The sequence below is a fragment of the Thalassophryne amazonica genome, chromosome 21, assembly GCF_902500255.1.
Source record: "Thalassophryne amazonica chromosome 21, fThaAma1.1, whole genome shotgun sequence".
In the NCBI taxonomy this organism is placed as follows: domain Eukaryota; kingdom Metazoa; phylum Chordata; class Actinopteri; order Batrachoidiformes; family Batrachoididae; genus Thalassophryne; species Thalassophryne amazonica.
Genome location: NC_047123.1, coordinates 26,988,251 through 27,004,048, shown reverse-complemented (window position 1 = coordinate 27,004,048; position 15,798 = coordinate 26,988,251). Strand labels below are relative to the sequence as shown.

At 39.0% G+C, this 15,798-nt stretch overlaps 1 protein-coding gene across 3 annotated transcripts; it reads left to right on the top strand.

Moving 5' to 3' along the window:
• The first annotated feature begins 2,033 nt into the window (after window positions 1-2,033).
• Window positions 2,034-14,257, top strand: myb (v-myb avian myeloblastosis viral oncogene homolog). Of its 3 annotated transcripts, none has more exons than XM_034162494.1 (15): window positions 2,034-2,157; window positions 3,491-3,608; window positions 4,798-4,869; window positions 4,955-5,047; window positions 6,492-6,712; window positions 6,829-7,057; window positions 9,018-9,086; window positions 9,172-9,276; window positions 9,992-10,246; window positions 10,733-10,857; window positions 10,950-11,064; window positions 11,677-11,772; window positions 11,937-12,035; window positions 12,171-12,254; window positions 13,010-14,257. In XM_034162494.1, the coding sequence occupies exons 1-15, from the start codon at window positions 2,135-2,137 to the stop codon at window positions 13,124-13,126; spliced, it is 1,821 nt and encodes a 606-aa protein (XP_034018385.1). In that variant the 5' UTR covers window positions 2,034-2,134; the 3' UTR covers window positions 13,127-14,257. The 3 variants fall into 3 exon arrangements, with proteins under 3 accessions (XP_034018385.1, XP_034018386.1, XP_034018383.1); XM_034162495.1 differs by having other exon boundaries at window positions 9,172-9,279; window positions 13,013-14,257; XM_034162492.1 differs by having other exon boundaries at window positions 9,172-9,279.
• Window positions 14,258-15,798: the final 1,541 nt, after the last annotated feature.

Here is a 15,798-nt window from a genome sequence, read left to right as displayed (position 1 = left end):
CTTTCGTGTTACCTTTAGATACACCTCGGAAATTCGAGCATCCCCATCTCCATGGCGTCAGGAGTTCCAACTCACAACTAAATAAATGCATGGTTGAATTGCTTATCTGACCAACAACATATGTTCAGTTTACAGTCCACATCGAGATTAATCTTATCTCATTCGTAAATTATGTAATCAATTAATTAGTTATCAAAATTGAGCTTTCCATCATAGCCGTGTCTTTAATCGATTCACTGGAACAGCTGTTAATATCCCTTAATGTAATCCTTGGAACAAAAAATTTAACCTCAGCCTGTGACCTTGTCTTTTAACAGATTTTTCTCAAAATCAAATCACTTCATCATCAGCTAACCTTGAATTATTCCCATAAGTCTCGTCCAATATGGATAAATGTGCAGAGGTATTTTCTTCACACACAGTCGGATGGATGGGCAGACAGACGGGACTGGAAACAACAACCTTACATGTGCTTCAACCACATGTGGGTGTGAATGAAATCATATTAGCTGTACTATGTACATTAATGATGGCTCAGGTCGCATAATGCACAACACGAGACAGAATCATCACTCACAAACTACTTTATCAACTTCTGAATCATCAAAAACAATCCATGACGAAAACGATATAGTAATCTATACCAGTTGTTTGGTCATTTTGATTATTTAAGCACTTTAGTGATTTACAGAGAAAACTGGTTTCACATTTTTAAGCGGACAAATTTGCTATCTTTGTTTCTTGATAGCGATCAGAAATGAAGGTCTGGATAAAACTATTAGGCTAATTTGAAAACATTGCTTTGGAAAGTGTAATGGGCATGTTTTAATATTTTCTTTATGATTAAAATCATTACAGGTGTCTGTTGTGATTAAATAGCACATTCTTGCACATCTGCTCAAATTCAAATAATTCCCATATCAATGTGTCTTGTGCAAAAATGTAACAATGTGTGCAATTTCTAATTCCAAATAGCTTACAATGCACAGTGGGACAGTTATTATTATTAATTATTAATTATTATTATTATTATGGCCATGCAAGTTTCCAGTACCACCAAAGGTATCAAAACAGCACTCAGTCTGCCATGGCAAACACAATAATTTATAACCTTTCCAGAGTGGGAGATATAGCCAGTTAAGAGTCAACTATGGATTACAAAGAGATCAAAATTTTATGTTCGAGTCATGGTGAAAAGTTTAACAAATTAGTGGTCTGATCATCAACATTTCTAAAAGGCATAGCAAATGAGCTACTGAGTGATAAAATAAATCAGAAAAAAAAAAAAATACAAACTAAAATGGAGTTGTACAATTGTACATTTTTAAGTCAAGACTGAAAACCTATTTTTATTCTCTTTCCTGTGAATAGTTTTTATTTTTATTTGTTTTATTCTTTTACTTCTGTTTTTATTTATGTATTTGAATTTTTTTTTAAATTCATATTTTAATTATTTATTAAATTTTATGTTACCTTGTTTTATGTAAGGCGTCTTGAGAAGGCTTTTACTGTGATTTGGCGCATTATAAATTAAATTAAATGATAAAATAGAATGAGAGAAAGTCCAATTTCATTTTCTAAAGAGATCAAAAGTTAAGATTGCTCCAGTTTTGGCAAAAAAAAGAGGATGCAAGTTAATTATTGAGGTTAAAATAAGAAATAATTTTATTTTCGATTCCAGTGGCCAAACAAGATCAGCTCAGCCCCAAATAAATATGTATCAATCATATGAGATATTTTATAACTTTTCATTATTTTGAAACGTTTTAGGCACTTCATATGTGCGCATTGTTTTTCCACACTAGCATATAAAACAAGGCAAAGGACACAACATTTGAGCATTAGTCATGAAGATATTTTACAATTGCATGATGCTCGTTTGAGCAAACTTAAACCAATAAAAGCAGAAAGTCGGAGTGTACGTGAACGCCCCGTGCTATCAATTCGGCCTCGTGCTATACAGGGTTGCGCGCGCGCGCAGAGGAGCGCCAAATAAGCGGAGCAGACCCGGAGCAGGGGGCGGAGCCTCCAGCGGCGGCTGCGGCTGCAGTTTAAATTAATGTCAACCTGCCTGTTAGCCGGGAGAACAAACTGAGCGCACTTAGCGAAGCTTGGCCGCTCCTCACACACCGACATGGCTCGGCGGCCGAGAAACAGGTAAAAACAAACTCCTTAAATCATTTTCTTATGTTTAGTCCGCGTGAGTGACCTTGGTGTCCCCCCCTGCCCCTTCTTATTTTAACTTCTGTAAGCGTGAAAGGCGTCTTAATATAACAGCGCTTACATTTTATTATTTTTTCCCCTCTTAATTTATGGACGTTTGTGTTTTGCTTTTGTTAAAAGTTGTCGTTTTTGTGTGTGGCTCGCGCGCTCCTAACAGGTGGCGGTAAGCAGCATGTGCGCTCGCGCTGCTGCTGTCATGACAGCGGCTGGCGCTCTCCGGCTCGCTCTCTCTCTCGCTCTGATTCTATGTCTCTCACCCCCTACGTTCGCGTTAATGACAGCAAGCGAACGCGCTAAAACGGCGCAAAGAAATTCACTTCATAAATTTGTAATCTGGCAAAATCTGACGCAGTGTCTCTATTTGGCTTTCGCGCACTCGCAACTTTAAACGTGTCACTGTAAATTTTGATAAGAACTACTTATTTCCCCATTTAAAAACACAGATGTTGCCAGATCGCTTAAAAATCGCCCGTGCCCTTGTGCGAAGAGCAACGTGTAATTAATACCTTGCATTACTTGTCTGTTATGAGTATCTTCATTAACTCTTTTTCGTGCACTTTTCAGATGAGAACTTGTTTGATTTGCATTTTTTCTTACATGGGGTCATGATTTCTGTTTTGTGCAGCAAATAGTGACTTTAACAGACTATTTTTTGTAACTGACAGTATATGTGCACTTGTTTGTGCAGTTTGTTTTTGTGTCTTGTTCTGTTTTATGTGGTTAAACGTTTTAGAAAATTAACATAATTAATGAAGATTATTCACACGTCTCAGTGAGGCTCCTGTTCACCTGTTGCTCTTGACACAGCTTCTACAGAGTCTCTGGTCTTTATTCTGATTGGTTACTAACCCAGTCAGTGTGTGTTGTACAATGCCACTGCAGGTCTGAACATGCCAGGGTCATGAAATTATGATCGCATATGCCAATCCCAGTATCTGTGGAAACCAAAAACACTGGAACCTGTTCATCCATCTCTCATCCCTCCCTCCCTCTTTTCTTTCTCTCTCTCTCTCTCTCTCCCCCCTTGTGGATGTCTTGGCTAAACGCCTGCACCCAATCCTTCAAGAATGACTGGTTCTGTCTATGTTGACACCTGACAAGTTAAAGAGTGGGCCGAGTTCTTTGTGTACTCTGTAAAGAGATGATTAGGGAGTAGTTTGGAAACAGACCGACACTTATTGTGCCATTATTTGCCTTTCTGTTATCACACACTTTTCTTTTTTTATCCCCACGCACCTCTTTATCTCACTCTTTTCTCCATCTCCAGTGTTTACAGTAGTGAGGAGGATGAGGAGGAGACCGAGATGTATGACCATGATTATGAGGGATCCATCAACAAGGCGGGGAAACGCCACCTGGGCAAAACACGCTGGACACGAGAAGAGGTACACACCTGCATAAAACCACAGTTCAGCACAAAATAATACATGCAGTCACATGGAAAATGGGAATAAGTGAGACTATTTAACAGTCTGCTTCTCCCTTTATGCTCGGGCTCACCATAGCAGATCTGATATGGTTCTGCATGTTGATTTGGCACAAATGTTACATCGGATGCCCTTACTGATAACTCCAGATGTACTTGAAGAATGTAGCATTAATGGTTCAAACCATGGACCTTGTTGGGAAGCAAGAATGCTAACCGATTCCATCAATGTGCTGCCCACAGTCTACAAAACAAGAATTTTTAAAATTGAACTGCAGAAAATGAGCAACTATTTACATTTGAGGAAGTGGAATCAGTGCAATTTCTGTGCAAAATTGTTTCTTTACGAGTGTGTTATTTTAAAGAGTTGTTTTTCTTTATTAGCATGCCAACAAAATGACACATTTGAAAGTTCCCCAAAAAGTTAGAGCTTTGTCTGTTTTAATAAATAAAGAAGTTAGACCTTTTTTAGATTTATAAAAACCCAATTATTTTTGTAGAAACAGTCTGTGTCCACAAATACATCAAACAGGTGAAAATAATCAAATAATGGCTTGATTAACATGACATTCCTGTAAAAGCAAAATAATGTTTTAATAGTAAAGGGTATTCACGCAAGATTTTTATGTAATATATTCTTTAGCCTTTAACACACTTTGTGGTAAATTTGATTTAAACACCTCTTATTGCTTTATGATTTTTTTTGTATTGTACATATGATTTTTGTTCATTAGTGTATTTGCTTGATAAATATTAAGTAAACAATTGCTTAAAAATAAAAACCTGAACAATTTTCATTTAGTCCACTAGTTGACTGTTGAATCAGTACTAGTTTCAATGTTTTCATAAATTAACAATAAAGTTTTTGAAAATTCATAAAAATACACAAAAATACAAATATATTAAATTTTCAGTGTTTATGCCTTAAAAACAACAGTTACTGTTATAACTACTATTTTCTGTCAATCAGCTAATCAATTAATTGAAGGGTTGCTTCAACACTTTCCAGTGACAAAATGTCCTTAAATTTTTTTTTTTTACCACATTCTCTAAATGTATGACTTATTTTAGTTTGCAGGGGATGTATTTCATTACCTTGACATTAAAATACTGAATGCAAAAACACAATTTTATTTTATTTTCCTTAGGATGAGAAGTTGAAGAAACTTGTTGAGGTCCATGGATCTGAAGACTGGAAAGTCATTGCAAGCTTACTATCAGTATGTAATGCATGCACCGATTCACACACAATGTCTTTGCAAGACATAGTCAACTAAAGAGTGTTATTGCTTTGTGATCCAACAGAACCGCACAGATGTGCAGTGTCAGCACCGGTGGCAAAAGGTTCTCAACCCAGAACTCATCAAAGGCCCTTGGACCAAAGAAGAGGACCAGAGGGTAAGAAAAGAGCTGGTTAGGCCCGATACAAATACCCAATAGAAACTAATGCAATGCCTCCTAATAACCTCTCACAAAACTTTACATCTTTAGCAAACAACCAGTTTATATGTTTGTTGCTTTGAATGTAAAGGAGCTGCTGTTTGCCCCGCCCCCTTCCAGGTAGACGTGTATCATGAAAATGTAAAGCAAGCTATCTCTGGCATCAGGTTTCCTTATGGGACAGCACAGTGGCTTAGTGGTTAGCACTGTTGCCTCACAGCAAGAAGGTCATGGGATCAATTCCCACCTGTGGCCTTTCTGTGTGGAGTTTGCATGTCCTCCCTGTATTTGTGTGGTTTCCTCCCACATCCAAAGACATGCAGGTTAGGTGAATTGGAAAATTTAAATTGTGCATAGGTGTGAATATGTTTGTCTGTCTATATGTGGCCCTGCCACAGACTGGCATCCTGTCCAGGGTGTACCCCGCCTCACGCCCCATGACTGCTGGGATAGGCTCCAGCCCCCCCAGTGACCCTTAATTGGAGTAAGCGGTTGAAGATGAGTAAGATTTGCTTATGGCTGAGTTTGTACATACACAGATGTGGACAAATGGGAAGATTATTAACATAAACCTCAAACATATTTAACTATAAAATGTAGATAAGAGCTGATTTGGCACAATATGTCCCCTTTAAGGACAAGAAAGGAATCATCCATGTAAGAGTGATGATGAAACCACACATAGAACTATGGAAGCATTTCAGACACCATAACATTTTGAAATTAGAAATTGCAGGAGACCACCTCGGGAAAAAAGCATGTGGTTTTAAAGCTATTTTCTGTTTCTTAAAAATATTTTGGCAGTTTAAATATGCCTTAAAAACATTTGCACTGTACTTCTATGGGTTTTTGTGTTTTGACAATACAGTAGAAGCTTTGCACTTTTTTTTACAAGCAACTTTATAATAGCCACGAAGCTTTTGTCCTTCCGAGGAATAATAATTACCTGTCACACCGTGTTACAGATGGTCCTCTTTGGAGTGGTGACTATGTATATGCCACTCCTAGGAACACATAATTGAGTGTCATTACTTAATGTTCTATGCCTCTATTTTGTGGCAACTCCAGCACTGTTGCAAACTTCAGGTTCCCAAAAATTCACCTGACTTAAAAGCAGTGAAGCAGTGAGTCTGTCCAAAGGGGTTATATTTCCATCCAAATGCCTTTGTAATGATTAGCAGAGTGGCTAACGTTCCACTGGAAACTCCCTCAGTGCACACCAGCAGGTGTTTTCAATCAGGAGCTGAAAGACAAAGAAGGAAGGAGGGTGGAGCCGAAGGATGCAGACAGAATATTGTTGATTATATCTTATGGTACCTCTCTCGTGTGTCTTTACTTCTCTCTCTGCCGTTGCTCCTTCCTTCCTCTTTCCTCACCTCTCTCGCACAAACACTGACCTCAGGTGATTGAACTCGTCCAGAAGTACGGAGCTAAGCGCTGGTCGGTGATCGCCAAACATCTGAAGGGCCGCATTGGCAAGCAGTGCCGTGAGCGCTGGCACAACCACCTGAACCCGGAGGTGAAGAAGACATCGTGGACAGAGGAGGAAGACCGAATCATCTACCAAGCGCATGAGAAACTAGGCAACCGCTGGGCGGAAATCGCCAAGCTGCTCCCCGGCAGGTGAGGAGAGGAAGGAGGAGGCAAGGTGAAATGAATCCCATCGGTTGCTCTGTTTTTAAAAAAATTAACATGATCATCTAAGAGCTTGAGTTAAATGTCGTATTTATGACCTGCAGGACTGACAATGCCATAAAGAATCACTGGAACTCCACCATGAGGCGGAAGGTGGAACAGGAAGGCTACCTTCAGACAACGTCAAAGAGCACCAGCTCGCCCCTGTCCATCAGCCATACCTACATCAAGACCCCCAACCACATCATCGGTTTCCCCACCCACTCGTCCAATCACACGCCGTTGCCTCCTGTATCGCCGCTCAACTACACATACATCTCCGACACACACCGAGTGAGTGTCCTGAAATGAAAATTTTGTTTTGGAAACCTGTTTTCACTGGGGAGAAAAATGACAATAAATCCCACATGAACTCAAAATTATAAGATATTTAAGATTTTTGTCTCATAATTACGACTTATTAGCAGTTCATTTTATCAAAAAATCAGAAACATGAATTTGTATCATGACTTTCATTGTTTATATATATATATATATATAATATGCTTCTTCCATTCCACCAGTCTGAAATTTTACATAATTTTCAAAGCAATCCAGAATGTTACCACCAAATTGCAGCTGAATTGTATATATTTTTTTTCCATTTAGTTTGTGAATTTATTGCTGTATGGTTATTTTTCTATAACTCAAGCTTTCATTTGACACCAAAAAGGGCACTTAATGGAAATTCCAGGTTCTTCCTTTTTTTTTTTTTGCAGACCTGTTGTAAAAGTTAATAGTTCACCTTTTGGATTAGACCCAAACTCACTTCACTAGTTTTTGAATAATTTGCCATATAAGTAAACAAGTGCATTAATATGGCTGACAGGCAAGTCCATAAGTACTTAGATGGTGAGACAGTTTTTTTTTACAGTTTTGTAGACTTTTAGCTTTAATTTAAAGGCATTTTAGCAAAAAAAAACAAAACAAACAAACAAAAAAAAAACAATCATTTAAGAATTACATCCATTTGTATGCACACTCCCTCCATTTTTGGAGCCCATAAGAAACTGGACAAACTAACAATTCTAAATTCCAGTTTAAATGATCACTTTTATGGCAAATTTTTTGGATCAAGTTAGGGGACGGATTCATAAAAATTTCCAGGTCATTCAATATGTCTTGGACTTCATGTTCATCAATTGTTGACAAATACAAACAGCACAGTACTCAATGAAAAAGCTGTCTGGAGTAGACTGGTCTGAAAAACTGAGCAACTGAGCAAGAGGGAGACTTGTGAGGGAAGCCACTAAGACACTCCCACCTTTATCGTGGAGTGGTGTAGATAAGTGGAAAACAAATGTGAGATCTGAGCCTAGATTTATTCTTTTTTTTTTCCTTGTGTGAAAACATAACCCATAAAAAGGTACAGTTTCTCCTATTACAGCCATAGAAGCCTAGAACCCCTGCAGAGTTGTCTGGGTGTCTTGATGGCTTCCCTCATTGGTCTCCTTCTTTCACGTTCACACAGTTTTTGAGAACTGCCCACTCCAGAGAGATTTACCTTACAATGCCATGCTGATTATTTCCTAATAATAATGTTCATGGGTCACCCCCTGAAGTGATGATATAATCCTTAGATTTAGATTAATGCTAGTTTGTCCAGCTACTTATGGCCTCTGAACATGGAGTGACTGTGTTTAAGAATGGGTTTATTCCTAAATGGTTAATATGGTATTTTTGTTAAACCCTTTAATTTAAAGTTTAAAGTCTTTACTTCAGTGTCAACTCCACTGTGGTTGTGTACAGAGGCAAAATTACAAAAATTGTCACTGTCCAAATACTTATGGGCACTTACAAAATATTCTGGCTCCACTCCCATGTTTAGGTGCCCCTTTAAATTTAATGTAGCCTACTTCTCACTTTACTGAAAATCAGCAGTTGATTTTCACAATGTAATAAAAATTTAGTCACATTCCTGTCTCTCCCCCCTTGTTGCCTTCAGCAAGTTAGATTTTGAACAAAATAACCTGCTAGGTGAGGATACAAAACAAATATGAACAGCAAATATTCACAAGATAATAATAATTTTATTTGCAGCACTTTCAAATATTAATTACAAAGTGCTTTATAACATCAGTAAAGTAAAAAACACAAAAAATCCAACAGTCATAAAAGGCATTAATACAAGAAAATAAAAGACATAATTTAAACATTTACTATTTATTACATTTTGATATGCACACAGCTTCAAGGCCGGTTTTCTTTCGTGAAGTCACGCTCTCGGTTGGTCCGGTTGTTTGTGTGTTTTAAGGTGCCGTTCCCGATGGCCTTGCAGCTGAACATTTTGAACATTCCCCAGCATGGAACTGCTGCTATACAGGTAAGTAAGCGTGCATGGCGTCTACCTTTACGGGGAGCTGTGCGGCATCGAGGCACAAACTGACCTCTTGCTCTCCATTTCCCAGAGACACTATAGTGAGGAGGACCCCGAGAAGGAGCAGAGGGTGAAGGAGATCGAGCTGCTGCTCATGTCGGCGGAGAACGAGCTGCGAGGCCAGCCATCACTACCACCAGTGAGTGGTGTGTGTGGGAACATGTTCATGTGTATGTTGACCCCGGCTGTGAGGACACTGGCTGAATGTGTGTGTGTGTGTGTGTGTGTGTGGACGAGGGCCAGGAGGAGGAAACATCTGGGAGGGTCTGTTTCTGCAAAAGTGATGAAATAAGACCTTATCTCACCTTATTTATGTGGCCCTTGTGCAACCCACCACTGCTGTCAGCCTTCTGACTGGTTTACGCTAAAGTTCCCCTTCTCTTCCCGCCTTTTCTCACCCTCTTTTGCCGCGCTCGCTCTCTTTTTTAACCATCGCCATAAAGGTTTTAACTCCTGTATCTCTGAATGCATTTTAGTTTGCAAGAAAGAGCATTAAACTTGCAGATGCACCCACATTTAAAGGAAGATGAACACTTATACAGCATTATTCATCAGACTTAATTTCTGTGCAAAACATCATTAACCGAGCGCACAATTAAGTACTTTGTGCTTTCAGATGAGCAGTTACACAGAAGCAATTATAAATTAGTGCACACGTTATTACTTTTTTCCTACACCAAGACAGCAAGTTTCTGCCTCTGGAGTTTTGATTATTTATTTATGTGAATTAAAGTTCACTGGACTGTTTTTTACAAACACAAAAAACGCACATCTTAGCAATCTGAAAACATTTTGTAATATTGCCCCGTTTTATATAAATCCTTAACACATTCAATCTTCTTTTTCCTCAGATCAGTTTGTCGTATCCCAGTTGGCTCAGCCAAAGCTCCGTGACTGACAGCTCAGAGGGCGTGGCTTTGTCATTACCTCGCTATCAGGCTGCTGCCCCTGCCCTGCCTGTTGACCAGGGGTGCCTCCCAGAAGAGAGCGCCTCCTCGACACGCGCACACAACAACAATAACAATAACAACAACACTCGCCACCAGCACGGCAGCACGGCATTCTCAAATACGATGCCAGAGTTCATGGAATCCGTCATTGATTCAGTAAGTATCGATGCTCCGTCCATATTAAATATTCCTCTTCTATCACACCCAAAACGTGTCTGCGATAAAAACAGTGAATAGATCTAGACTGTACAGGATAGTGGGCTTTGACCAATATTTTCCCACCCTGTTCGTAGAGCTTCTCCTCAGTGGGTGGGGCCACAACCGGTGGTTTCGTGGATAGGAGCATTCTCAGAACAGACAGGGTCTTACGCAATTAGGGGTCAAAAGTGCTCACGGCGCGCTGGCAGGTTCCGTCTCCTCAGCGAGTCAGAACGCTTCCCTTTTCACCCTCACAGGTAGTTAAAATAATTTGTCAGAACTCATCCAATCACCATCCTGTCCTCTCATGACATCAACACAGTTCCAGAATCAGTCTTTTTTCCTCACGGTTCTCTCGCTTTAATCAAGTCTCATTCCTAAATTGACCTGTCACGAGTACATTAGTCTACTTTGACTGACTGGTTCCTTCCTTTTGCTTCACAGTTTCTCAACCCAGAACACTCAGATAGCAACAGTCTACCAATGAGCCCGCCCGCAGACTCCAAGCACCTGATAGACCCGGCCCTCCACCGTAACCACACCATCAGGGCTCAGAAGGAGAATGAAATGTGAGCGTCTCTTCTCACCTCATCATGTTGAGCAGATGTTTGTGCTACAGTCAGTGAGGAGATACAAGCAGCTCTGTCTTTTTCTGTCACAGATTAAGAACTTCCAACATGCGACGGTCCATGTTAGAGTCCTCTTCGCAGACTCCAGCTCCTTTCAAGTCGGGCCTGAGCTTGCAGGAGAACAAATATGGACCCCTTAAACTACTGGTGAGGACATACATGAAGACAGACATGTGTGACAAAGTTAGACTTTCAGTATTTTTATGTGCTGGTACGTGGGACATTATTTTGTCTGTTTACGGGTCTGCAGACACATTCCTGTGTACACACTAATACATGGCAGGTGCATATTAATGTAGTCAAAACTAAATGGTAGGCACTTGATACCTATGGCATAGGTATACAGTGGGAAGTTGATGAGCTGATTCTAATTTAGAGTTTTTCGATACATATCTTCACATAAAGACTGAATTTTTTTCCGACACCCATAACTCAAGAATATTTAAGACAGACATTTTATTTCATATTATCAGATATGCTAATTATGTTGTTTATTAGCAAAAACACCAACACTCATACCATAAATGCTTGATAAGAGACTTAAGAATGTATTTACAGTTTTAAAAACAGTTTTGATGATGCCTCAGTACACCGGAGACTGTGACCTTTTTTTTTTTGGTGCAAATTATGCATTTTTATTTAACATTTTTTAGGTGCCTCAACCTTTTTGAATATGCTCTGTGGTGCTCAGTATAGTGTGGTTTTGGATACCATGTCTTCACTGTAGCTAACTGAGGTTTTTTTTTCTTCTCCGCCCAGAATTCCCCAATGAATCACTTGATAGTTGAGTCAATTAAACAGGAGCCTATGGAGTGCGCCATTGAGCCGCCGCCTCTGAAGAAGATAAAACAAGAGGTACTTTTCATTCATACAAGTACAGAAACATGAGAAGTTTTAGTTTTTGTGTTGAGAAAACGTAGGTGACGGAAGCTCAGCAGCGTTGTTTGAGGTTTATTATTGACTGTTGTGAACTCAATGCGTCACATGATCATGATGGGTTGTGGGTGTCGTACCTGAAGGTGGAGTCCCCTTGTGAGCGGAGCCTGTGCATGCAGTGGGAAGGACAGGACCTCCACAAGCAGCTCTTCTCGCCCACTGACCCGGCTCAGGAGGTACCGGTAAGCTCACGCTTGTCCTTCAACTCCAGTTCACCTTAAACAGCACCTCAGACTTTACAGAGATTTATTCAGACAGGTTTGATTCTTGTTGCTAACAGATTTTATCCCCCCACCTTTTCTTTTGCCTTCATTCAGGACCTACTTACAAGTTCGTTATTGCATGAAGATGGGCATAAAACCTACAACCTTACTCACAGGGCCATGGGTAGCCCACCACAGGTGTGTATAGAGAGGATGTGTGTGCGTGTTGTTCATTAATCAAAATAAAAACAGAAGTAGCATGATAAATATGTAACAATCCAAATCAATCTTTCTGTTTCAGCATCAAGTTCAGTATGTTCTTGTCTTTACCCCTCATATGTGAACCAGTCCCAAACCATACTCTAATCCAGATCTGCATCCAAATTCACATCACAGCAAATACACAGTCCTGCAGCGTGTGTGAGCTCATATTTCTGCATTAGGTTTTACATTAATGGCACCTCTTCTAAATATTAAAAGATACACATGCAGTTATTTCCTAAGGTGCACGACCCACTGCATCACAAGCAGAGTTTGAATTTGGTGTGAAATAATTGCAGACAGTTTCTATTCTGCATTACATGAAATGTGGTATTCAACTGTCATTTTTGAAGGACAGACAATACTTAAAAAATGATCTATTACTCAAATCCAGATTTTGTAGATAACTATAAACCTGATATCCAATATTTGCATCATGTTACATAAAAATAACCAAGACAGATTAATCTGAAGAATACTTGTCACAGGACAAATTGCAGCCAATGTTCAAAATTTCCTCGATCTTACCCACATTTACCTCAAAAATGTGACGTCTGACTCAACCTTTTCATTAAGTCAGTTCATTCGATTCTGAGCCGCCCTGTTAACAAAACAGCAGGTTAATAATGTTGAGGAGTTGTTAAAAACAACAACAACAAAATACCTCACCACATCTGTCTTTGTGTTACCAGCAGCAGCTCACTTCTTGGGAACAAGTGACTTGTGGGAAAACGGAGGAGCACATTTTGGCGTCCGAGCAGAGCTACAAGTACATCAACACTTATCCTACAAGGACGCTGGTCATGTAGCCGCAGACTCACGCTGATCTGGAAACATTAACGTTCCTGCACTGGACGCAGCACAGTGCATTTCATATTTGTTGTGGTACAACAGTTGGGAGAGGCTTCAAGCCATCTGTGTTTCTACACTCACACTTGTTGGATTCAAACCAACCAAAGACTGTTCTTTTTTTAAACTGTTATTTTGATGGATAATTTTCTTTGGGTTTATTTTATATATAAATAATGCCTATTCTGGTCTTGTCCTTGTATTAACAATGTTGTATTATAAATGGGAAAGGGTGGCTATATAATTTACATTGGGCTGTATTATTAATTCTGATTTTTGATATTAATATAAAGAACAACTTAATTTATTGGTTTTATTTTACTGATTACCTTTTTCTGTTTTATTAATTGGCCAATGGCACAGTGTTTTTAACTTAAGTATTTCAAACCCTGTTATAGCATTATCGCATATCAAAAGGTATATTAAGAATTTCAGAAATTGACGTCTGTATTTCAGTCACGAAGCTTTTCACGCAAATACAAGCTACAGCCATAATTGTTGTTACATCGGGATTGAAATGATCGTGTTTTGCTCGCAGGATAAATGGTTACCTGTGTTTAGTATTACCAGATTGGCGTTTGTTTGTTTGTATTGTTTTTGCCAGTGAAAATTAAGTTCATTTCAATGTTCAATTTCTGGTCATCACAGCATCCTGTAGAGGAAAACATTTACTGAACAAACATTATTTTTGTTAATATACAGTATATTTATATATAAAACTCCAAAGTGACCTTACATATGTGAAACCATGAGCTTCACCCAGTAAGAGTAACGCCAAGCTGCACTTGAATTTTACCATCCACACACAAAACACTGATATTTTTTTTGTTGTGCTACAAACAAAAGCCCAATGAAACTTTTGTATGATTGTTTTTATACATTTCTTTTTCTAGTTTGTATTATTCTGTGATGCATATTCAACAAGACTGCAGTAGCTCATGTCAAACACTTAGCAGACAATCTTTTTTTTATACATTTTATGCCTTTTTTTTTATACTAGATTCTGCGCAGTGATGTTTTATACGTTCCAAGTTTTCATGTGTTTTTGTACTTTTGTATACTGCCTAGTAAATAAAGTGTTGATTTTATTACGTCTTGCCTGTCAGTGTTTTTTTTCTGTTTGAAATGCAGCCTTAAGTACTTAATTTTTTTTTTTTTTTAAATAGCCGTATCGATTGTGTAAAATGACACAGTAATAACAAACGTGAAAAGCATTTTCATAGACTGTAATGTATGCTTTAACTGCTCTTAACGTCCACATCAACAGCTTGAGGTATCCTCAGACTGCTGACTGGACTAATTCTCTGAAGTCAATAAATTGTTTGTTCTATTGTGTCCACAAAGTGTAGATCGCATCTAAATTCATTGTATGTACTGTGGTATTCAAATACCCCTGACCCCTTGATTTACACACACATTATCTCTGCCGAAACAAAGGTTTCTTGTCATAAAGTTGTTAAAAGCATATCATAAAACTTTCCTTCCAGCTTCCAATTACAGCATGACTCATACTGTGCCGGGTTTATCAGCCAGCTAAGGTAAAAAGCAAATATCGCCAACCGTTCCTTGTATTTTGGTGGGAATGGGACCCACTTACACGAATTCTCCAAAGATTGCAAAATGAAAGTTTACTTTGGACTTACTAGACTTCATGGTGATTTGAGAAAGTGCTCATCAGTGTCTTTAAACACAAAACTGGAATAGAGCTGAAAAATACCTCCAAGATATGGTTGGAACTCAAGAAGATTACCTCTAATTTTTCAAGTTTTTCTGAAATCTTGGGTGTTACGTCAGAGGAACATTAAAATTTGGTGGTGATGATTTTCATTGACCAAAAACAAGGCACAGCTGAAGGTCACATTGTCCGTTATTGAGTTTTCATAGTTGCTTCTTTGGTTTTTGCAGATGATGTAGTTTTGTTTGATGACGATCCATCCATCCGTTAACATTACACCACTTTTCCGGGGTTGGGAACCCTGGGTATCACGGTTCCAGGCTAAGTAAGGTAATCTAGACATCTCTCTTTCCTCTTCTTGGGGTATCCCAAGGCATTCCCAGGCCTGATAGGATCTACAGCCCCTAACTGTGCTGACCTTGAGGTCTCCTCAGGTGGATGTGGAACTCTCCACAAATACTTTAACCACCTCACCAAACTTCTTTCTACAAAAGCTAGTTCTATGCAAGAAAGTTCCATTCTGTTATTCATTCATCTTATCCTGTGATTGATACTCATTTGGGCTGTGAATCTTTGCAATTCCATACTGCTGCTGCACATGCTCTAGACCAGTTGAGATTTTGGAATGTAGATTGACGGGTAAACTGAGATCATTGCCTTCTGAATCAGCTCAGTCCAAAGCAGTGCACTAGTTAAACACAAGATGAGATGGAGCCCAGGAGGTGGATTGAGGATCTTATTAAATTGCTTCTTGGATGCCTGTGTTCGAAGGTTTGCAACTTGGATTAGAGCCTTGGGTAGCATATCTTCTATCTGGGTTGAAAACATCTTGAGATCCCAGGAGGAACTGCAGGGCAACAAATAAAAGCATTCTACACTGCAGAATATAGTGAAAAGCAAATAATGTTTGACCATTTTTTTTTGCAACACAAATGATTTAATCTGTGACAGAATTTT